At 41.9% G+C, this 25904-nt stretch overlaps 1 protein-coding gene across 1 annotated transcript; it reads left to right on the forward strand.

Annotated features, from left to right (window-relative positions):
• The first annotated feature begins 1071 nt into the window (after positions 1-1071).
• LOC135519306 (sterol 26-hydroxylase, mitochondrial) lies at positions 1072-24994 on the forward strand. Its single transcript, XM_064944471.1, has 9 exons — positions 1072-1470; positions 4128-4318; positions 11352-11551; positions 12704-12901; positions 17670-17833; positions 18124-18290; positions 18622-18703; positions 19036-19248; positions 23470-24994. Exons 1-9 carry the CDS (start codon positions 1228-1230, stop codon positions 23590-23592), a joined length of 1581 nt encoding a protein of 526 aa, XP_064800543.1. The 5' UTR covers positions 1072-1227; the 3' UTR covers positions 23593-24994.
• The last annotated feature ends 910 nt before the right edge of the window (positions 24995-25904 follow it).

Below are 25904 nucleotides of genomic sequence, written 5' to 3' on the forward strand. Positions count from 1 at the left end.
ATTGACAGCACCATGGTGAACAAAGGGCACACTTATACAAGTATTGTCACATTCACTGTCCTCAAACTCCCTGTCATAGATGAGCCAAGACACAGCATGCATGTAATTCCACATTTATTTTAATCGTAGTGAAACCTTCACAAAAGCCCAGATAAACATGACGTACAGAAAATAAAAAATTACCCACAACCTAGGTGGGGGAAAAGGCTGCCTAAGTATGATTCCTAATCAGAGACAACGATAGACAGCTCCCTCTGATTGGGAACCACACTCAGCCAAAAACAAAGAAATAGAAAACATAGACTGCCTACCCAAATCACACCCTGACCTAACCAAATAGAAAAATAAAACGGCTCTCTAAGGCCAGGGCGTGACAAGTACTAATCAGTGGGAATAGGGGACAGGTGTGCGTAATGAAAGTTCCAGAGGGACCCGTGACACATGTATTGACTCAAGGGTGTGAATACTTATGTAAATGAGATATTGCTGTATTTCATTTTTATAAAATTTGCAAAAATGTATAACCACATTTTTTTTTTCAATTTATAGGGTATTGTGAGTAGATAGCTGAGTGTTTTTAAATCCCTAATTGGACATTTTGGGCACATTCTTACAACAATAGCCTGTTCATGGTAGATATTTCAACCTATTGTATCTCTGTGTTTACTGGTCTATATTTCCAAGATGCATTAAGATACCCTAACGCTGTTTGTTTGTGTATTGATTACTTATATTACAACTGTTAGAAATATCAGAGCTTCTGATATTGGATTATATGAGTTTATGTCTCTTTGTGTCTCACGGTTGGAGGGTGTGAGATGTCACAGTATCTATCAATTTAACCACTTTTGCAGTTAAATATTTTTTCACAATCATCGATTTCATAAAAATGGGAGACATTAAGAGATGTGAAAAACATTATTGTGCTTTGTTCTACCTCTGCTTTGATGATTTATAGAGCTCTAGACACTGACTGTAACCTTGGACTGTAGGGAAAGGTTTCCTCTGGCAGTAAAGATCGAAAGTCACATCGATAGCGGAAAAAACGGTATCAAAGTTCAGTAGCGTTCTGAAAAACTAGGACAATAGTGGCAGTTGGATGGCTGGCTGCGCTCTCAGTAGATAAAAACAAGTGGCCATTATAATAGGCAGGAGAGAGCTCAGTCGTACGGATAAGAATAACAGACGACACTTTCCAGCAGTCGGAAGGACCATTTATGCGTCAACATGTTTAGCAGATCTTTATTACAGATCGGACTGCGTGTTTGTACACAGGAGAATAGGAACGGGATTAAAAGAGTGACACCGACGTTAACCTACATTAGTGACAGGCGGCGCGATGCCTCTACCACTATCGTGGGGGACAACAATAAGCAGAAAACTATGGATGATTTGAATGGGCCTAGTTTTCTGAGATCTTTATATTGGCTTTTCGGGAAAGGGTATTTTCAAACAACACATCAAATGCAAGTAAGTGCTGTACAGTGTCATTACAGTGCATTGTGAAACCTAGCTGCAAGTGTTATACCACACTGGTTGCGTATTATTATGTATAATCTCCTAGTCCATGTGCCAGGGGTTCGGTCAGGTTGATTTGGGGTGGTGTGACGATGTTTTATAATGATTTTCTTGAAGCTCTTTGTCCATAGAGTTAGAAAATGTGTGATAGCAGTGTAGCAATGGCAGCTTTGTTTGATTGCTTTCATCCCTCCCTCCCATAACATTTTACAATATGTATTTTATCAATTGGCAAACATTGTCAGTATACAACAAGTTATTTGTCATGTATACAGTTTAATCATATATAATTGGAAAGCTTAGATCCACAGCTATCCATTAGGCATATTCTCGCAATGTTCAGGTCAATAGACTTTGACCTTTGACCTCTAGGTTACATTTCAGATGTGCCCGTATAAATGTATTTAAAAAAGAAACCCTGATACATTTAAAATTTGTTTGACAAGTGGTTCTGAACGGTCATGAAATTACCTTTCAAATTCTATATAATTAAAACAACTTTCAAAGCACCACCTACAACTATTGTTTACAAATAGCCCATGTTGTGCAGTAATTTCACCGTAGAAAATTGGAAGTTTAGCCATAGAATTCCATGTAGTGGGAGAGCTACGTTCATGGATTGTAACTTTAGTGATAGAAGCACCAAATTGCACTCGCACAGCTAGAATAGTGTTTAAAAAAGATTTGTAGATACAGGGCCACCACAGGATTCATGCATTAATCCATGAGAAGCCTTTTTTTCTAATATGGCCGCCAAACAATTTAATGGAGTCTTATTGGATCAATTTCCCATGACCATACCTGTATGAAATATAATTGTATAATGCCCAATAAAATCATAAATGTTCACCGTGATATAGAATACCCAGCCAAATAACCCGGATGTGTCAGATATACTGTATAAAGATGTTAAATTATTCACCAAATTGTTCTAAGAATATGCCCAAAATGTTATCCAAATCACTGATTTCTGAAGTTCCTTAATTGCAATATTTCATGAGATTTCACATGTATATATCAATTTGACATGCTTGAAGATTAAGATTATTAAGGAATAAAGGATCAAATTTGATTAAGGATTAAATTAAGGACATCTACACACAATACCCCATAAGGGAGATTTTTTTTTAAATTACATATTTGCAAATTTAATGGAAATGAAATACATACATATCTAATTTACATAAGTATTCACACCCCTGGGTCAAAACATGTTTGAATCATCTTTGGCAGCGATTACAGCTGTGAGTTTTCTGGGTAAATCTCTAAGAGCTTTGCACACCTGGATTGTACAATATTTGCACAAGAAAAAAAACAATTATTCAAGTTCTTTTAAATTGGTTGTTGATCATTGCTAGACAGCCATTTTCAAGTCTTGCCATTTTCAACTGTAACTATGCCACTTTCAATGTTGTCTTGGTAAGCAACTCCAGTGTATATTTGGCCTTGTGTTTTAGGTTATTGTCCTGCTGAAAGGTGAATTTGTCTCCCAGTGTCTATTGGAAAGCAGGCTGAACCAAGTTTTCCTTTAGGATTTTGCCTGTGCTTTGCTCTATTCCATGTATTTTTATCCTAAAAAAACATTCTGGACATTAAGCAAATTTCTTTGCTACATTCTTTGCAGTTTTACTTTTGTGCCTTTTATTCTGTACAGGCTAGTATTGTGGTTAGTATTGTGGAGCAACTACAATGTTGTTGATCCATCCTCAGTTTTCCCTATCACAGCCATTAAACTCTGTAATCGTTTTAAAGTCACCATTGGCCTCATTGTGAAATTCCTAGTGGTTTCTTTCCTCTCCGGGCAACTGAGTTAGGAAGGACGCCATTATCTTTCTAGTGTCTGGATGTATTGATGCACCATCCAAAGTGTAATTAATAACTTCACCATACTCAAAGGGATATTCAATGTCTGCTTTTTAAAATTTAAGTTAGTCATAAGGTAGTCATTCAAAAAATCATGTTAAACACAGTCAATGCAACTTATTATGTGACTTGTTAAGCACATTTTTACTCCTGAACTAATTTAGCCTTGCCATAACAAGGTTGAATACTTATTGACTCGAGACATTTCAGATTTTCATTTTTAATTATTTTGTAAAAAATTCTGAAAACATAATTCCACTTTGACATGATTGGTTATAGTGTGTAGGCCAGTGACACAACATCTCAATTTAATCAAGTTTAAATTCAGGCTGTAACACAACAAAATGTGGAAAAAGTCAAGAGGTGGGAATACTTTCTGAAGGCACTGTATCACATTATTCCTGCCACACTGTAGAAAGCCATGCATGGGATTCCTGAAGTATGTATGTATGTAATGTAATGATATGTATGTATGTTTTGACCAGTCTGAACAATCTGAACTGTGTTTTTTGCTAGGTAAACATCATAAAAAAATTAGCACAATGTGACCAAGGCCTCTATTGGACAAAACAATGTGCAGTTATACTTTTTTCAACCTATCATCTTCACATCTTGGACAATTATGTCTTGCTGTACTTTCCAGAAGTGCCATGCATGCACTCATTTATCAAAACCATTCCATAAAATTGTTTTGCATTTACTGTAGACCTCACACTGCAATTGTGCTCTTCTCCCCTCTCCCCCAGATTGAACACAGCAAGATCTATGGCCCTCTGTGGAAGTCAAAGTACGGGCCCTTGGTGATAGTGAACGTGGCCAGTGCTGAGCTGATTGAGCAGGTATTGAGACAGGAGGGCCGCCATCCCACCCGCATGGACATGCCCCACTGGAGGAGTTACCGCGAGCTGAGGAACCACGCCTATGGGCCCCTCACAGAGTGAGTAGACAGTGGAAACCCAGTCCCAGACCCTTTCATTGTAGTCTGATCCCAGATCTGTTTGTGTGGCCGTGCCAACTCCTATGGTATGAAGAGGGCCATACACTCTTAGAGAAAAAGGTGTTATCTAGAACCAAAAAGTTATTTGGCTGTTCCAATAGGAGAATCCTTTGAAGAACCCTTTTAGGTTCCATGTAGAATGCTTTTGGTTTCAGGTAGAAACCTTTTGGGTTCCATGTAGAACCCTTTCCACAGAGGTTCTACCTGGAACCAATAAGGGTTCTCCCATGGGGACTGCAGAATAACCATTTTGGAACTCTTTGTTTTAAGAGTGTCAGAGCTGGCGATACAGTACAATCTAGGATCAGGCTACTGTCATTGTACAGACAGGATATTTAGTATTTTATTACGATCCCATAAAGCTTCAGCTACTCTTCCTGGGGTCCAAACAAAACATAAAACATGACATAATACATAACATTAATAGACAAGGACAGAACTACATATTTTTGTATACATACTTTCCTACATTTACAGTGAAGTTGGAAGTTTATATACTCTTAGGTTGGAGTCATTAGAACTCGTTTTTCAACCACTCAACAAATTTCCTGTTAACAAACTATAGTTTTGGCAAGTCGGTTAGGACATCTACTTTGTGCATGATGCAAGTAATTTTTCCAACAATTGCTTACAGACAGATTATTTAATTTATAATTCACTGAATCACAATTCCAGTGGGTCAGACGTTTACATACAGTGGGGCAAAAAAGTATTTAATCAGCCACCAATTGTGCAAGTTCTCCCACTTAAAAAGATGAGAGGCCTGTAATTTTCATCATAGGTACACTTCAACTATGACAGACAAAATGAGAAAAAAAATCCAGAAAATCACATTGTAGGATTTTTAAATTATGGTGGAAAATAAGTATTTGGTCACCTACAAACAAGCAAGATTTCTGGCTCTCACAGATCTGTAACTTCTTCTTTAAGAGGCTCCTCTGTCCTCCACTCGTTACCTGTATTAATGGCACCTGTTTGAACTTGTTATCAGTCTAAAATACACCTGTCCACAACCTCAAACAGTCACACTCCAAACTCCACTATGGCCAAGACCAAAGAGCTGTCAAAGGACACCAGAAACAAAATTGTAGACCTGCACCAGGCTGGGAAGACTGAATCTGCAATGGGTAAGCAGCTTGGTTTGAAAAAATCAACTGTGGGAGCAATTATTAGGAAATGGAAGACATACAAGTCCACTGATAATCTCCCTCGATCTGGGGCTCCACGCAAGATCTCACCCCGTGGGGTCAAAATGATCACAAGAACGATGAGCAAAAATCCCAGAACCACACGGGGGGACCTAGTGAATGACCTGCAGAGAGCTGGGACCAAAGTAACAAAGCCTACCATCAGTAACACACTACGCCGCCAGGGACTCAAATCCTGCAGTGCCAGACGTGTCCCCCTGTTTAAGCCAGTACATGTCCAGGTCCGTCTGAAGTTTGCTAGAGAGCATTTGGATGATCCAGAAGAAATTTGGGAGAATGTCATATGAAACCAAAATATAACTTTTTGGTAAAAACTCAACTCGTCGTGTTTGGAGGACAAAGAATGCTGAGTTGCATCCAAAGAACACCATACCTACTGTGAAGCATAGGGGTGGAAACATCATGCTTTGGAGCTGTTTTTCTGCAAAGGGACCAGGACGACTGATCCGTGTAAAGGAAAGAATGAATGGGGCCATGTATCGTGAGATTTTGAGTGAAAACCTCCTTCCACCAGCAAGGGCATTGAAGATGAAACGTGGCTGGGTCTTTCAGCATGACAATGATCCCAAACACACCGCCCGGGCATCGAAGGAGTGGCTTCGTAGGAAGCATTTCAAGGTCCTGGAGTGGCCTCGCCAGTCTCCAGATTTCAACCCCATAGAACATCTTTGGAGGGAGTTGAAAGTCCGTGTTGCCCAGCAACAGCCCCAAAACATCACTGCTCTAGAGGAGATCTGCATGGAGGAATGGGCCAAAATCCCAGCAACAGTGTGTGAAAACCTTGTGAAGACTTACAGAGAACGTTTGACATCTGTCATTGCCAACAAAGGGTATATAACAAAGTATTGAGATTAGTATTTGGTCAGTAACAATAGTTTATTTTCCACCATAATTTGCAAATAAATTCATTAAAAATCCTACAATGTGATTTTCTGGATTTATAAATTCTCATTTTGTCTGTCATAGTTGAAGTGTACCTATGATGAAAATTACAGGCCTCTCTCATCTTTGTAAGTGGGAGAACTTGCACAATTGGTGGCTGAATAAATACTTATTTGCCCCACTGTACACTAAGTTGTCTGTGCCTTTAAACAACTTGGAAAATTCCAGAAAATGATGTCATGGTTTTAGAAGCTTCTGATAGGCTAATTTACATTATTTGAGCCAATTGGAGGTGTACCTATGGATGTATTTCAAGGCCTACCTTCAAACTCAGTGCCTCTTTGCTTGACATCATGGGAAAATCAAAAGAAATCTGGTTCATCCTTGGGAGCAATTTCCAAATGCCTGAAGGTACCACGTTCATCTGTACAAACAATAGTACACGAGTATAAACACCATGGGACCACGCATCTGTCATACCGCTCAGGAAGGAGACGCATTCTGTCTCCTAGAGATTAGCGACTTTGGTGCGAAAAGTGCAAATCAATCCCAGAACAGCAGCAAAGGACCTTGTGAAGGTACAAAAGTATCCATATCCACAGTAAAACGAGTCCTATATCGACATAACCTGAAAGGCCGCTCTGCAAGTATGAAACCACTGCTCCAAAACCACCATTATAAAGCCAGACTACGGTTTGCAACTACTAATGCACTTCACGAAATAGATGGTATCATGAGGCAGGAAAATTGTTGCACTATTGAAGAAACATCTCAAGACATCAGTCAGGAAGTTAAAGCTTGGTTGCAAATGGATCTTCCAAATGGACATTGACCCCAAGCATACTTCCAAAGTTGTGGCAAAATGGCTTAAGGACAACAAAGTCAAGGTAATGGAGTGGCCTTCACAAAGCTCAATCCCATTGAAAATTTGTGCGCAGAACTGAAAAAGCGTGTGCGAGCAAGGAGGCCAACAAACCTGACTCAGTTACACCAGCTCTGTCAGGAGGAATGGGCCAAAATTCACCCAACTTATTGTGGCAAGCTTGTGGAAGGCTACCCGAAATGTTTGACTCAAGTTAAACAATTTGAAGGCAATGCTACCAAATACTAATTGAGTGTATGTAAACTTCTGACCCACTGGGAAATGCTGAAATAAATCATTCTCTCCACTATTATTCTGACATTTCACGTTCTTAAAATATAGTGGTGATCCTAACTGAATTTTTTTCTAGGATTAAATGTCAGAAATTATGTAACAGAGTTTAAATGTATTTGGCTATGGTGTACGTAAACTTCCCACTTCAACTGTATGTAAATGTATTTGGAAGTTTTTTATTTTCAATACATTTGCTAACGTTTCTAAAATCTTGTTTTCATTTTGTCATTATGGGGTATTATGTGTAGATTGAGGGAAAAAACCCATTTTAAAACAGAAAATAGAATGAGGCTGTATCGTAACAAAATGTGAATAAAGTCAAGGGGTCTGAATACTTTCCAAATGTATTTTTTATTTTATTTTACCTTTTATTTTACTAGGCAAGTCAGTTATGAACAAATTCTTATTTTCAATGACGGCCTAGGAACAGTGTGTTAACTGCCTGTTCAGGGGCAGAACGACAGATTTTGTACCTTGTACCATGCACTGTAGGTAACAACTCAAGGACAGAACTAGTTACCTAGATTTAACATAAGAATACACACTTCATACCCTTAAGCCTAACATTCATCAACAATACTTTGATCTACTGAGGCAGGCCCTGAAATCCTAATGTCACTGCACCAATGTTTTTTAAACAACCTGAGAGATTCTCAAGACATCAGCTAGTCAGTGAGCTGAGCAGACTATCATGTCATACGGAGCATGACTGAAATCCTTACTCTACTGAGGCTTTGTTTACAATTACTTTCTCTGAGCAGGCCCTAATATCCTAATACCAAGGGCACACCTTATCTTGAACTTCAGCCCAAATACCAGATATTCTCAAGGAGGTGCTGCAAGCTATTTAGGTCAGAGGCGTTGTGCTGTTTTACTTGTTTTTTAAAGCAAAAGTTGCTGCCTTGGCTGCTTGCTTGAGTCATTTGAGATTGCAAGGAGTTTAATGCTATCATGCTATCACATACATTACTGTGTGTTGCCTTGAATTTGTTTTGGTTATAGGGACTGGGAAGAGTCTTCTGGTTGCAAGTCTTGTGGAGTATGAATGTCACTCCACTGGTATGTAGTTATTCCTGTGTTGCTTGTCCCAACACCACAGTGAAATATCAGTGTAGTAGTAGGAACATGTGCAAGAATTTGACAAGCACAAACACTTGAACCATGGGCTGCATATACAGAGCCTAGATGAGCCAGACTATACATGAAACACAAAACCTAGGACATAAAACCTCAGCATGATCCATCATGTCGTGCTTGAACCAGTGTTGTACTAGCAAAGGATTGTGGTGCATCTGGGGGATATGTTAAAGAGATTTTCTGGTGCTTTTGAATACTTTTTAGCCAGTAGTTTTGAAAGCAGCGCTCACAAGCCAAAAGTGGTCCCCGAAAAATAGCGTACTACATCACATATGTGCAGAAATGCGCACCATGTCATTGCTCTCTCTCCCGCTCTGCTGTGTGTGGATCTTGCTGGTTGTCACCCGAATGGCTACGGCTCATTGGCTAGAACTCAAATTGCTAGGGGCTGGCCCACGTGGGACCACATTTTAGGAGAATGGCGCAGCACTGTTGTCAGAAAAACAGTTGCTTTCAAACTAGGTATTTTGTGGCTAAATGAGGTAAAAATAGTTATTCTGGTCATAGATTATGCATGTACGAACCCATTGACACATCCAGCACAAATTGATTGTGTCACTTTTTGCACACAACAATACAGTGGGGCAACAAAGTATTCAGTCAGCCACCAATTGTGCAAGTTCTCCCACTTAAAAAGATGAGAGGCCTGTAATTATCATCATAGGTACACTTCAAGAATGACAGACAAAATGAGAAAAATCCAGAAAAATCCAGAAAATCACATTGTAGGATTTTTTATGAATGTATTTCCAAATTATGGTGGAAAATAAGTATTTGGTCACCTACAAACAAGCAAGATTTCTGGCTCTCACAGACCTGTAACTTCTTCTTTAAGAGGCTCCTCTGTCCTCCACTCGTTACCTGTATTAATGGCACCTGTTTGAACTTGTTATCAGTCTAAAATACACCTGTCCACAACCTCAAACAGTCACACTCCAAACTCCACTATGGCCAAGACCAAAGAGCTGTCAAAGGACACCAGAAACAAAATTGTAGACCTGCACCAGGCTGGAAAGACTGAATCTGCAATAGGTAAGCAGCTTGGTTTGAAGAAATCAACTGTGGGAGCAATTATTAGGAAATGGAAGACATACAAGACCACTGATAATCTCCCTCGATCTGGGGCTCCACGCAAGATCTCACCCCGTGGGGTCAAAATGATCACAAGAACGGTGAGCAAAAATCCCAGAACCACACGGGGGGACCTAGTGAATGACCTGCAGAGAGCTGGGACCAAAGTAACAAAGCCTACCATCAGTAACACACTACGCCGCCAGGGACTCAAATCCTGCAGTGCCAGACGTGTCCCCCTGTTTAAGCCAGTACATGTCCAGGTCCGTCTGAAGTTTGCTAGAGAGCATTTGGATGATCCAGAAGAAGATTGGGAGAATGTCATATGGTCAGATGAAACCAAAATATAACTTTTTGTTAACTCAACTCGTCATGTTTGGAGGACAAAGAATGCTGAGTTGCATCCAAAGAACACCATACCTACTGTGAAGCATGGGAGTGGAAACATCATGCTTTGGGGCTGTTTTTCTGCAAAGGGACCAGGACGACTGATCCGTGTAAAGGAAAGAATGAATGGGGCCATGTATCGTGAGATTTTGAGTGAAAACCTCCTTCCATCAGCAAGGGCATTGAAGATGAAACGTGGCTGGGTCTTTCAGCATGACAATGATCCCAAACACACCGCCCGGGCAACGAAGGAGTGGCTTCGTAAGAAGCATTTCAAGGTCCTGGAGTGGCCTCGCCAGTCTCCAGATCTCAACCCCATAGAAAATCTTTGGAGGGAGTTGAAAGTCTGTGTTGCCCAGCAACAGCCCAAAACATCACTGCTCTAGAGGAGAGCGTCTGCTAAATGACTTAAATGTAAATGTAAATGAGATCTGCATGGAGGAATGGGCCAAAATACCAGCAACAGTGTGTGAAAACCTTGTGAAGACTTACAGAAAACGTTTGACCTCTGACATTGCTAACAAAGGGTATATAACAAAGTTTTGAGATAAACTTTTGTTATTGACCAAATACTTTTTTCCACCATAATTTGCAAATAAAATCATTAAAAATCCTACAATGTGATTTTCTGGATTTTTTTTCCTAATTTTGTCTGTCATAGTTGAAGTGTACCTATGATGACAATTACAGGCCTCATCTTTTTAAGTGGGAGAACTTGCACAATTGGTGGCTGACTAAATACTGTTTTGCCCCACTGTATGTCAGTGGTACATCACTCTATCACAAGTTGGCACAACGAGCTGGAATAACAAGTTGGCATAAAGTGTTGGTTTTCAGTGAATTTATCTAAATCACAAATCTGCATTTCCTGTGGTGTGGAAAATTCTAGGCAACAAAAGAGTGATCAAATTAAGGTCCTACCTCTGTACATAACAAGTTGTCTAAGGTAGAAATTTTAGATTAAATGGAAATGGAGCTCAGTTGCAATGGAAAACAGCACACATGAGAGGGTTTGCCTACCTATGGGTGTTTTGCATATTCTCTCTGAAACAGTTCTTCTTTGTTTCAAATTCCTGTACAGTACATCTCTTCTCCATGTTAAAGCATGATTCTGTTCGTGTCTATACTACAGGATGGGTGCTCAGTGGCAGCGGATCAGGAGTATCCTGAACCCGCGGATGCTGAAGCCCAAGCATGTCTCCGCCTACACCAACGCCATCAATGACGTGGTCACAGACTTCATAGAAAAGGTGGCATGGCTCAGGGAGACCAAGGGAGAAGGGGTCATGGTAAACGATCTGGCTGGAGAACTCTACAAGTTCGCCTTTGAAGGTTATTAACAGAGCAAATGACTGTCTGTAATAATGTTCTAGTCCCCATCAGATTCAAATCTGGACCTCTAAGCCAGTTCCACTGCTTAAAAAAATGATTCTGTTCTAATCAGGGACCTGGGACACCAAGTGGAAGCAATTATTTATACGGTTGAACAGAAAACCAGAAGTAGTTCAGACCTCGTAGGGTAAGATTTGAATACCCCTGGTCTAGTCATTAGAAAGGAAAATCTTAGAACAATCGAGGAACTGATATCTGCTTCATGAAGTTGAAAAAGCTGTCTTCATCATGATTTTATAATTATGTAATTTTGACGTTACTTTCTGGCACAGGTACAAGTGTTTCTGTGTCTTTGGTATCTGTTTTCTGTGAATTGGGAGAAACGTGTGAATGTGAAAGGACAAGGTGCATTGTGAGGGTTGTGGACTGCTATATCTGTTAGAAAGTGATGACCTTGAAGTAATTGCACAGTGATCTTTAGCCTTGGAAGTTGAGTAGATACTGAGTAGCTGATTGTTTGACTGCCTTGTTGGGTAGGCAGTTCTTAATATAATTTTGAAGGACAGCGTATTCAGTTGGTCAAGGGCAGTAGTGATGAAAAATGTCTATCTGGATGTTCTAGATCACGAGTCAAACTCATTCCATGGAGGGCAGAGTGTCTGTGGGTTTCTTATCCTCCCTTGTATTTGATTGATTAATTAAGGTTATTAATTATTGAAGAAATCCCCTCACATGGTTGTCTAGGAATTAATTGAAAGGAAAACCCAAGAACCCTCAGACACTTGGCCCTCCATGGAATGAGTTTGTCACCCCTGTTCTCGATCCGTACTATGGTCTTTGCTCGCATATCGCGAGTGTATGATGTGACATCATCACCGTCATACACTGTGCAAACTACCATCTAGATGCTGTAATGCACCCTTTAACCTCACATAATGTCATCATACTCATGACAATGTCCTAAAGAAACAAACAAGTAATTCATAGGTTCTAACTGTGTAATTACCCTTTTACCATGCACTTTTTAAGTAAATACCTGCTAATTTCTCTACCGGCATTGAATTTGATGCCTTAGATTTATACTTTATTGATATCCAATCTAATCTATATACAAATAAATTAACTGCTACCGTTGTTTGTCTCTGTCCTCAGGGATCTGTTCTGTGCTGTTTGAGACCCGTATGGGCTGTCTGAATGAGGAGGTTCCTGAAGAGACCCAGAAGTTCATTTATTCAGTAGGAGAGATGTTTCGCCTCTCCCCCATCATCGTTCTCTTCCCCAAGTCTACCTGGCCCTACCTCCCCGTCTGGAAACATTTTGTGGCTGTCTGGGATCACCTCTTCAAAGTTGGTGAGTGATCCAGAAGCCTTGGTTTCCAGAATGAATCATGCCATGTTTCACAATTGCACAGAAATTAGTTTTGCATCGCATGCTCCATCACGTATAGAAAATAGTTTAAAAAGTAAAACTTCACAACATAACACATCATCACATAGCCATGAACCTAAGTAACCTCTACTACATGCAAGCAAGTGAGGGGCAGGATGTAGGGTATATTTGGAGGGCACTCACTCGTTTCGCATGTGAAACATGCAAATGGTACAATGTGTTAATGTTGTTGATGTTATGTTACATCATTAACAACAACATACACATTGCACACTTTCAGATGTTGGCACTAAGACCGCTCTCAACGAGCTGTAAATGTCCATAAGCAAACAAGAAAATGCACATTCAGAGGCAGTGTTTCTCGTGGCCAGTGAATTTAATGCAGGGAACTAAAATCTGCTTTATGGCATTTTTACCAGCATGTCACCTGTGCAACTACTCAAACAGGAAGTACTAGTGACACGCTCAATACGGAAGAAGAGGTTCAATGAAGCGGATGCTAAGCTACAGGACTGTTTTGCTAGCCCAAACTGGAACATTTTCAGGGATTTATCCAATAACATTGAGGAGTTTATCACATCAGTCACTGACTTCATTAATAAGTTCATTGACAACATCATCCCCACAGTGATCGTGCGTGCATACCTCAACCAGAAGCCATGGATAACAGGCAATATCCACACTAAGCTAAAGACTAGAACAGCCTCTTTCAAGGAGCGGGACACTAATTTGGACACTTATAAGAAATCCCGCTAACACCTCCGACAAGTCATCAAACAGGAAAACCATCAATACAGGACTAAGATCGAATCCTACCATGCCTGTAGCGGGGCTTGCAAACTATCATGGATTACAAACGGAAACCCAGCCGCGAGCTGCCTAGCGACGCGAGCCTACCAGATATGCTACATGCCTTCTATGTTCGCTTCAAGGCAAGCAACACTGAACCATGCAGAAGAGCATGAGCTGTTCCAGATGACTGTGTGATCTCGCTCTCTGTAGCTGATGTGAGTAAAACCTTTAAATAGGCCCCTCAGGGGTGTGTGCGTAGTCCCCTCCTGTACTCCCTGTGCACCCACGACTGCGTGGCTGCGCACGTCTCCAACACCATTATCAAGTTTTCTGATGACACAATGGTGGTAGGACTGATCACCGACAATGATGAGGCAGCCTATAGGGAGGAGTTCAGAGACATGGCAATGTGGTGTCAGGAAAACAACCTCTTCCTCAGTGTTAGGAAGCCAAAGGAGCTTATCGTGGACTACAGGCAATGGAGGGGTGAGCACACCCCCATCTACATCGACAGGTTTGTAGTGATCCTCAGAAAGTTATACAGCTGCACCATTGAGAGCATCTTAACTGGCTGCCTCACCGTTTGGTACGGCAACTGCAAGGCACCACAACTTAAGGCGCTACAGAGGGTGTTGACATCACTGGGGCCAAGCTCCTTGCCATCCAGGACCTTTATACCAGGCGGTGTCAGAGGGAGGCCCAAAAGAATGGTCAAAGACTCCAGCCAACCAAGCCATAGACTGTTCTCGATGCTACCTCACAGCAAGCGATACCAGTGCACTGACTTTGGAACCAACATGACCCTGAACAGCATTATATCCCAAAGCCATAAGACTGCTAAACAAGACTGCTAAATAGCTAATTAAATGGCTACCCGCTGCTACTGTCTATTGGCTATCCTGTTGCCTAGTAAGTTTAACCCTACCTAAATGTACATAGCTACCCCTGCACATTGACTCGGTACTGGTACTCGCTGTATATAGCCATGTTGTTACCTCGTACCAGTGCACATTGACTCGGTACTGGTACTCGCTGTATATAGCCATGTTATTACCTCGTACCCCTGCACATTGACTCGGTACTGATACTCTCTGTATATAGCCATGTTATTACTTCGTACCCCTGCACATTGACTCGGTACTGGTACTCTCTGTATACAGCCATGTGATTACCTCGTACCCCTGCACATTGACTCGGTACTGGTACTCTCTGTATACAGCCATGTTATTACCTCGTACCCCTGCACATTGACTCGGTACTGGTACTCTCTGTATATAGCCATGTTATTACCTCGTACCCCTGCACATTGACTGGGTACTGGTACTCTCTGTATATAGCCATGTTATTACCTCGTACATTTACATTTAAGTCATTTGGCAGACGCTCTTATCCAGAGCGACTTATTGACTGGGTACTGGTACTCTCTGTATATAGCCATGTTATTACCTCGTACCCCTGCACATTGACTGGGTACTGGTACTCTCTGTATATAGCCATGTTATTACCTCGTACTGGTACTCTCTGTATATAGACCCTGCACATTGGCTCTGTACTGGTACTCTCTGTATATAGACATGTTATTACCTCGTACCCCTGCACATTGACTCGGTACTGGTACTCTCTGTATATAGACATGTTATTACCTCGTACCCCTGCACATTGACTCGGTACTGGTACTCTCTGTATATAGCCATGTTACTACCTCGTACCCCTGCACATTGCCTGGGTACTGGTACTCTCTGTATATAGCCATGTTATTACCTCGTACCCCTGCACATTGGCTCTGTACTGGTACTCTTTGTATATAGACATGTTATTACCTCGTACCCCTGCACATTGGCTCTGTACTGGTACTCTCTGTATATAGACATGTTATTACCTTGTACCCCTGCACATTGACTCGGTACTGGTACTCTATGTATATACCCATGTTATTACCTCGTACCCCTGCACATTGACTCTGTACTGGTACTCTCTGTATATAGCCATGTTATTACCTTGTACCCCTGCACATTGACTGGGTACTGGTACTCTCTGTATATAGCCATGTTATTACCTCGTACCCCTGCACATTGACTCGGTACTGGTACTCTCTGTATATAGCCATGTTATTACCTCGTACCCCTGCACATTGACTGGGTACTGGTACTCTCTGTATATAGCCATGTTATTACCTCGTACCCCTGCACATTGGCTCTGTACTGGTACTCTCTGTATATAGACATGTTATTACCTCGTACCCCTGCACATTGACTCGCTACTGGTACTCTCTGTATATAGCCATGTTATTACCTCGTACCCCTGCACATTGACTTGGTACTGGTACTCTCTGTATATAGCCATGTTATTACCTCGTACCCCTGCACATTGACTCGGTACTGGTACTCTCTGTATATAGCCATGTTATTACCTTGTACCCCTGCACATTGACTTGGTACTGGTACTCTCTGTATATAGCCATGTTATTTTTACTCGTTATTCACTGTGTATTTATTCATTGTGTCACTATTTACATTATTTTTTAAATCTCTAACTATGTGCTGTTGAAAAAGGACCAGTGAGTAAGTATTTCACCGTTAATCTACACTGTGTTTACGAAGCATGAGACATAAGATTTTATTTGATTTCTCATGTAAAAGGAGTGAGTGCCCTCACATACCCTACACCACTGTCTTCTTTAGTTTCAGCAAAGGTTTCAAAAGTTGAATGGCTGTGTTTCAGCTCTAAGCAAATCAAACAGGTGCACTACTCCTGGCTAGAGACTTGCCCCACTAAGCAAAGTTCACAATGATAATCTTTGGCTTGTTGACTTGAGCTCAGGGTTCACCACCAAAACCAATTATTTCTTTGGCCGCCTCTCCTTCCAGTCCTTCCAGTTCTCTGCTGCCAATGACTGGAACAAACTACAAAAATCTCTGAAACTGGAAACACTTATCTCCCTCACTAGCTTTAAGCACCAACTGTCAGAGCAGCTCACAGATTACTGCACCTGTACATAGCCCACCTATAATTTAGCCCAAACCTCTACCTCTTTCCCCACTGTATTTATTTATTTTATTTATTTATTTATTTTGCTCCTTTCCACCCCATTATTTTTATTTCTACTTTGCACATTCTTCCACTGCAAATCTACCATTCCATTGTTTTACTTGCTATATTGTATTTACTTTGTCACCATGGCCTTTTTTTTCTTTTTTTGCCTTTACCTCCCTTATCTCACCTCATTTGCTCCCATCGTATATAGACTTGTTTATACTGTATTATTGACTGTATGTTTGTTTTACTCCATGTGTAACTCTGTGTCGTTGTATGTGTCGAACTGCTTTGCTTTATCTTGGCCAGGTCGCAATTATAAATGAGAACTTGTTCTCAACTTGCCTACCTGGTTAAATAAAGGTGAAATAAAAATAAAATAAATAATAGGCTAAGTCATATTACATTGTAGTATATCACCATCTAGTGGCAGATATCCTACATGAGCAAAAATAACATCCCATCGTGACTGAGGTCCATATCAAGGGTCTTTCCTCGATTATTCGCTTCCTCTCCTTGCCTCCTCCTCAGAACATCAGAGGGAAGTGAGGGCCGAGAAGAACATCCAATGCCCTCCTCACTCTTGTTGCAAGTGTAAAGGATGTCACACTGCTTGCTTAGCCAGTCCTACTTTCTCATGATTCAGCTCATACTGAGGCTTGAACACAGGACCTCTCACTTGCAATCACCTGTAACGGCCCTCCTGAAGCATCTTACCCGGTTGCGCCACCGAAAAGCAAGCTATTCTGCAGAGCAAGTGGGACACTTTAGGCTGAGGAGTGAGTTTCACAGACCCCTATCTGCTACACAAGGATTGAGAAAAGACTTGAGATTCACCCTAAGCATTTATATTGTCTTTGTGCTGGTTGCTATATCCTCTGACTTCAGATCTCTCCCCATGCAGCGGAGGAGCAGGTGCGTCAGAAGATGGAGGAGATCCAGGAGAGGATCTCCCTGGGCCAGCCGGTGCAGGGAGAGTACCTCACACACCTCCTTGTCAGCGAACAGATGTCTGTCACTGAGATACTGGGCTCCATCACTGAGCTACTGCTGGCTGGGGTCGACACAGTGAGGAGGGATGTGTGTGTGTGTGTGTGTGTGTGTGTCTTAAAATACCAGTGAGGAGCTGTTTCACAGTTGGGTGAAAACAGGTGGGGAAAGGGGTGATGGCCTGGGGGGTGGGCATGTTTTTCTTCTTAATTTCAACCACTTTAGATTGTGATTTGTTGAATGAACGTTTGCAACATACCACATTAGCTAACTTCGTCATGTACAGTAACAACAGCAGCATAACAGTATCCGTACAATATTATTAGCTTACAACCTATTCCTATTGTAATTGTTTTTGTATGCTCCAGACGTCCAACACCGTCTCGTGGTCTCTGTACCACATGGCCCTGGAGCCAGAGATCCAGGAGAAGCTGTACCAGGAAGTGATCAGTGTCTGCCCGGGGGACAAGGTGCCTACTAGTGATGACATCGCCAGAATGCCCTGGCTTAAGACTGTTGTCAGGGAGACACTACGGTACGTAGTTAGTCATCTGTCATCCCCACTCAGGTCATTTTCAGTAGATTCACTAATTAATAAAATGAATAATGGGTTATTAAAGTTATTATATTCATAATGAGGTCTTCATAATGAATTATAATGAGTTGTTAAATTCATTATACGCCAATGTGCTTATGTGTAGTTTTTAAAAATCATTTATTTCTTGTTAATTAGTCAAATGGAGCAAATCCCTTTCTCTCTCGAAGATGTACCACATTGTGCTATATTTATGCATGAACTCTGCAGGTTAAACAAACTCCACTACACTCTCCACTCCTAGTGACTTTCTTGTATACTCCCTCCTCAGGATGTACCCAGTAGTACCCGGAAATGCCCGCATCAATGTGGAAAATGAAATAGTCGTGGGGGACCACCTCTTCCCCAAAAATGTGAGTTTTACTTTTGTCATCTTGTACTGTTGGAAATGGTTGCTATTGGTGAACTTAATTACTTTTCTTTTCATCCTGTATGGAGAGGAGATCCGATCACACTTGTATATTCAGTTTTATCCAGAGATATGCATGCACTTTCACCATTCAAAATTTTATTTAGTTCAAAACCAGGGTAGAGTTTTGGTTTGTCAATATCGCTCACACCAAACAATTATACAGTATACCACTAATCAGAGTTAGAGAGTGACTATGTTTGACTGTTCTCCTCTCTTCTGTCCTCTCCCTCCATCACTTCTCTCTCCTCCTTTCTTTCCATCTCTCTGTTCCAGACCCTGTTCCACCTGTGTCACTATGCCGTGTCCTATGACCAGACAGTGTTCCCGGAGCCCCATGCCTTCCTGCCAGAGCGCTGGCTCCGTGGGGGCCGGGGGGAAGACAAGAAGAACCAGCACCCCTTCGGCTCCGTGCCCTTCGGGTTCGGTGTCCGGGCCTGCCTGGGCCGGAGGGTGGCCGAGCTGGAGATGTACCTCATCCTTTCAAGGGTAAGAATTCCAGGCCTGTTCTGTAGTTGTGTAGTACTATTATAGCATCAGCTACCCCTGCAGTAGCTACCCTTCATCAAACAGCATTCTTCTGTTATGTAGGACTGTTATAGTAGCTTGGGATGCTGACCACTTGTTAAAAAGCTAGATTTTCTGCATCTGACAATGGTCAGGGGTCAATACAGCATCCTCTGTCTATAATACATTTCCTACACCAATTTTCATATTTCATTTGACAGTGACGCTAGAGGGTTGAAAGGTTAAAGCTACAGTAAGTTTAACCTACTTTTTACCCCCAAAACCAGGACATTGAGTAAGTTAGTTAGTGTTGCTCTAGTCTGTAGTAACAGTCTTGTAGAATCTGGTTCAACTTGTTGTGGTGTTCTTCTGTTAGCTTCTGCATTGGAAGGAAAACATGGCACTTCTGGCACCGACAGAGATGGCTGCCTCGCTTCGTGTTCCTAGGAAACTATGCAGTATCTTGTATTTTTATGTGTTATTTCTTACATTGTTACCCCAGGTAATCTTAGGTTTTATTACAAACAGTCGGGAGGAACTATTGGATATAAGAGCAACGTCAGTTCACCTTCATTATGACCAGGAGTACAACTTTCCCGAAGCGGATCCTCTGTTTGGCTTACCACCCAGGACAATGGATCGGATCCCAGGCGGCGAACCAAAACAACGGCGCCGTAGAAGGGGCAGACGGAGCGGTCTTCTGGTCAGGCTCTGTAGATGGGCACACCTCTCCCGAGAATATGTCCAGTCACTTGACAACAAGGTAGATGAAATCCGAGCAAGGGTAGCATTCCAGAGAGATATCCGAGACTGTAACGTTCTTTGTTTCACGGAAACATGGCTCACTCGAGACACGCTATCTGAGTCGGTACAGCCACCTGGTTTCTTCCCGCATCGCGCTGACAGAAACAAGCATCTCTCTGGTAAGAAGAAGGGCAGGGGTGTATGCCTTATGATTAACGAGAAGTGGTGTGATCATAATAACATACAGGAACTCAAGTCCTTTTGTTCACCTGGCTTAGAATTCCTCACAATCAAATGCCGACCGCATAATCTACCAAGCGAATTCTCTTCAATCATAATCACAGTCGTGTCTATTCCCCCCCAAGCAGACACATCGACGGCCCTGAAAGAACTTCATTGGACTCTATGTAAACTGGAAACCACATATCCTGAGGCTGCATTTATTGTAGCTGGGGATTTTAACAAGGATAATCTGAATACAAGGCTCCCCAAATTCTATCAGCATATCGATTGTGCTACCAGGGCTGGCAAAACCCTAGACCCCTGTTATTCTAACTTCTGCGACGCATATAAGGCCCTCCCCCACCCACCCTTCGGAAAAGCTGACCACGACTCCATTTTGTTGCTCCCAGCCTATTGACAGAAACTAAAACAGGAAGCACCCGCGCTCAGGTCTGTTCAACACTGGTCCGACCAATCGGATTCCACGCTTCAAGATTGCTTCGATCACGTGGACTGGGATATGTTCCGCATTGCGGCAAACAACAACATTGACGAATACGCTGATTCGGTGTGCGAGTTTACTAACAAGTGCATTGGTGATGTTGTATCCACAGCGTCTATTAAAACATGGATTGATGGCAGCATTTGCACAAAACTGAATGCGTGAACCACTGCTTTTAATCAAAGAAAGGTGACCGGAAACATGACCGAATACAAACAGTGTAGCTATTCCCTCCGCAAGGCAATCAAACAAGCTAAGCGTCAGTACAGAGACAAAGTGGAGTCGCAATTCAATGGCTCAGACACGAGAGGTATGTGGCAGGGTCAACAGTTAATCACGGACTACAAAAGAAAAACCAGCTCCATCGCAGATCACCATGCCTTGCTCCCAGACAGACTAAACAACTTTTTTGCTCGCTTTGAGGACAATACAGTGCCACTGACACGACCCGCTACCAAAACCTGCGGGCTCTCCTTCACCGCAGCCAACGTGAGTAAAACATTTAAACGGGTTAACCCTCACAAGGCTGCAGGCCCAGATGGCAGCTGTCTGGTGTGTTTACAAATATATTCAATCAATCCTTATCCCAGTCTGCTGAACCCACATGCTTCAAGAGGGCCACCATTGTTCCTGTTCCCAAGAATGCTAAGGTAACAGAGCTAAATGACTACTGCCCTGTACACTCACTTCCGTCATCATGAAGTGCTTTGAGAGACAAGTCAAGGACCATATCACCTCCACCCTACCTGACACCCTAGACCCACTCCAATATTCTTACCACCCCAATAGGTCCACAGACGACGCAATCGCCATCACACTGCACACTGCCCTAACCCATCTGGACAAGAGGAATACCTATGTAAGAATGCTGTTCATCGATTTCAACTCAGCATTTAACACCAGAGTACCCTCCAAACTCGTCATTAAGCTCGAGACCCTGGGTCTCGACCCCGCCCTGTGCAACTGGGTCCTCGACTTCCTGACTGGCCGCCCCCAGGTGGTGAGGGTAGGTAACATCTCCACCCCGCTGATCCTCAACACTGGGTCCCCACAAGGGGTTTCGTTCACAGCCCTCTCCTGTACTTCCTGTTTACCCACGACTGCGTGGCCATGCACGCCTCCAGCTCAATCATCAAGTTTGCAGACGACACTACAGTGGTAGGCTTGATTACCAACAATGACGAGACGGCCTACAGGGAGGAGGTGAGGGCCCTCGGAGTGTGGTGTCAGGAAAATAACCTCACACTCAATGTCAACAAAACAAAGGAGATGATCGTGGACTTCAGGAAACAGCAGAGGGAGCAGCCCCCTATCCACATTGACGGGACAGTAGTGGAGAGGGTGGAAAGTTTTAAGTTCCTCGGCATACACATCACGGACAAACTGAAATGGGTCACCCACACAGACAGCGTGGTGAAGAAGGCGCAGCAGCGCCTCTTCAACCTCAGGAGGCTGAAGAAATTTGGCTTTTCACCAAAAACACTCACAAACTTTTACAGATGCACAATCGAGAGCATCCTGTCGGGCTGTATCACCACCTGGTACGGCAGCTGCTCCGCCCATAACTGGAAGGCTCTCCAGAGGGTATTGAGGTCTGCACAACGCATCACCGGGTGCAAACTACCAGCCCTCCAGGACACCTACACCACCCGATGTCTCAGGAAGGCCAAAAAGATCATCAAGGACAACAACCACCCGAGCCACTGCCTGTTCACCCCGCTATCATCCAGATGGATCAAAGCGCGGACCGAGAGACTGAAAAACAGCTTCTATCTCAAGGCCATTAGACTGTTAAACAGCCACCACTAACATTGAGTGGCTGCCGCCAACACACTGACTCAACTCTAGCCTCTTTAATAATGGAAAAATGTATGTAAATAAATTTATCACTCGCCACTTTATATAATGCTTACATACCCTACTCATTTCATATGTATATACTCTACGCTATACCATCTACTGCATCTTGCCATCTTGATGTGATTAAATGTATCACTAGCCACTTTAAACAATGACGCTTTATATAATGTTCTCATACCCTACATTACTCATCTCATATGTATATACTGTACTCTATACCATCTACTGCATCTTGCCTATGCCGCTCGGCCATCACTCATTTATATATTTTTATGTACATATTCGTATTCATTCCTTTACACTTGTGTGTATAAGGTAGTTGTTGTGAAATTGTTAGGATATATTACTTGTTAGATATTACTGCATGGTCGGAACTAGAAGCACAAGCATTTCGCTACACTCGCATTAACATCTGCTAACCATGTGTATATGACAAATAAATTTGATTTGATTTTGGCAGACCAGACCTTCACCTTTGGTCTGATTCAGCCCATCTGGATACATGGTGATACCATGAATCTGTCTGTCGGCAAGGAATATGTAATCATTAATTTAACTTGGATTGTTGGAAGGAAGGAGTTGTACTTTCAAACCTCCAGCCTTTAAGATCCTGTATAGTGTTCTCATGTTTTATTGATTCAGAGCCACAGTTGAATAATAGGATAAAACAATGACTTTCACATCTATTTACTGTAAATGTTTCAATTAGGAGAGTTCATATTTCTAGGTTATTGTGCAATTCAATAGTTTTTGTTCCTTTTATCTATTATGTACAGTATGTATCTTTCCATTGAACACATGGATAGCTAACATTCTCTCAGACTAGGACAATAACATACTAATGTCAACATGTTTTCCTCTCTCTGTCCTCCCAGTTGATAAAACACTATGAGATACGTGCAGATCCTGCCGGAGCCACAGTTAAGCCAATCACAAGAACCCTTCTTGTCCCTGCTACCCCAATCAACCTGCAGTTTATTAATAGGACAGTCCAGTAGCAGGAGGAACCAATGGCAGCAGAAGGAATTTCCCTATGAATCACATTAGTATCAAAGATGTTATATTATATTGACAAGATAAACAAGTGACCGCTGTGACAATGGAAATATATCTCCTCAAAGATGGAGGAAGCCAGATCAGGTGAGGCCATTCTAGCCAATGAAAGGGCAGATATGTGTGTGAACAACAGGCCAAAGAGAGCGATAGAGGACTCATCTTTGTATCTGTGCTATTATATATTTATTTTTGTTATTTGATTTTTTATTTTTTTTACCCCTTTTTCTCCCCAATTTCGTGGTATCCAATTGGTAGTTACAGTCTTGTCTTGTCGCTGCAACACCCGTACGGACTCGGGAGAGGCGAAGGTCAAGAGCCGTGCGTCCTCCGAAACACAACCCAACCAATGTCGCACTGCTTGTTGACACAATGCCCACTTCATCTGGAAGCCAGGCGATCGTGTCAGTGTGCACTGTGTCAGTGTGCACTGCGCCTGGCCTGCAACAGGTGTTGCTGGTGCGCGATGGGACAAGGACATCCCTGCCGGCAAAAACCCTCCCCTTACCCGGACGGCGTTTGGCCAATTGTGCGTCTCCCGGTCGCGGCTGGTTGCAACGGAGCATGGGCTCCCAACTCATAGGAATTATCACCCAGTTGACTACTTTAAAATGGTGGAAGCCCTCAAAGGCAATGTCCATGCTAAAGCGTATATCCATGATGAGTCCTCTATCTATTACTCTATGACACAAACACAACTCAAAGTATCCCGAAATGCCACGTGCATCCACTTATATCAGTGCATTCGTAACAACCTAAGCATCAAGATACGTATATTTAATCAAATAAGCATCAATTAGCAATGAATTTTTTTGATGACCAAATTAGACACTCTGATTGGCCTCCATACAAACATTCCTTACTTTGTATGCTTATTTTCATGGACAGATTTTGGGCAGAGTATAACTCCGCTTCATCTCTGTTAGTATACACACCGTGTAAGTCTTCCTGTCACCAAGCACTTGTTAATGGACAAGTCACTAAGTGTACTACTTTACCTCACTTAACTTTCCCATGCCTTAATAAGTGACCCACAAATGTGTAACGTCAGCGAGACCACAGTAAGACCCTGTAGTTGACAGTGTGTTGTCATTATATTAACATTTATTTCTGTAGATAGGTTTAGTTTAATTTAACAACTGTCTTGCTCCAGGTGAGGCTGTGTTATTTGTTGATAATAAACACAGTTTAATTTGTATGTTTTAAGTTATACATTTAAAAATCATATTTTATGTTATATGACAATGCACATATTATAGATGTATAATTACCTACAAAGTTATGCTGTTGATTCAGTATTGAAGATGTTCTAAATGAATGTAACACAATAAAATTGCCTTTTAGCCACTTTTGTGATGTATTGGTGTACTTTTCACAGAGATTCCTTTTGAGGACATTCTCTAGTATTACAATGATTGATAAGACAGCTTGGACTTTGCCAGATGAAAGCTGGCTTGTGTCCCAAATGGCACCCTATCCCCTAGTGCACTGATATTGACCGGAGCCCATAGTGGATAGGGTGCCATTTGGGACGCAGGCCTTTAGCCTCAACACTATTAGATATGCTACTGTGGAATAACAGCTTGTACTGCTGGGAATCTTTAATTATGAGGTTCCACAATTCCACAGTTACACTATTTGTTTTACTACTCTACTCACATCTGTAACAGTATGGTAGAACACTGTTGTAACACTGGCATAAAGCTACTGTAATATAACGTGCCACAGAAAAGAGTTGTGACTAGAGAGAGTACAGCCATGACCAGAAGTGACTTTTCATAGCAGGTTAGGAGAGCATTTTAGCTAACCCTAACCCTTTTCCTAACCTTAATCAAAGTCTCATAACCTGCCACTTTAATTATCCTAAACTGCTACAAAAAAGTTATTTCTGGTCATAGCTGTACTCCCTTTAGTCAGAACCACATAAAAAGTGAGATTTTCTACACCAAGCATGGTGACTTCAAGCCGTGGATAGTAAGACTAGATAAGTCTTATGCATACTGAACAGTCTTTTATCACAAAATATATTCAGTATAAGTCCTGTCATTCATGTTTCCCTAGTATTCAATTCAAAAAACGTTTATGTCCTGAGAGGGAACTTCATGAGCGGTGACAGGGTGATACTTACAAGACACTTAACAACATAGCAAAATAGAACACAGGAACGTTAACAGTATAACAGATTAGATTAGAAGCAATCTATGCAATCACAGACTATATATACACATATAAAAAAAAAATATATTAAAACGAGAAG

The sequence above is a fragment of the Oncorhynchus masou genome, chromosome 29, assembly GCF_036934945.1.
Source record: "Oncorhynchus masou masou isolate Uvic2021 chromosome 29, UVic_Omas_1.1, whole genome shotgun sequence".
NCBI lineage: Eukaryota > Metazoa > Chordata > Actinopteri > Salmoniformes > Salmonidae > Oncorhynchus > Oncorhynchus masou.

Coding starts and splice junctions, on each gene's coding strand:
- LOC135519306 (XM_064944471.1), top strand. CDS start 1,228: ATGTTTAGCAGATCTTTATTACAGATCGGACTGCGTGTTTGTACACAG. Junction 18,291..18,621: donor GTTGTCAGGGAGACACTACG/GTACGTAGTTAG, acceptor CTCCCTCCTCAG/GATGTACCCAGTAGTACCCG. Junction 18,704..19,035: donor ACCACCTCTTCCCCAAAAAT/GTGAGTTTTACT, acceptor TCTCTGTTCCAG/ACCCTGTTCCACCTGTGTCA.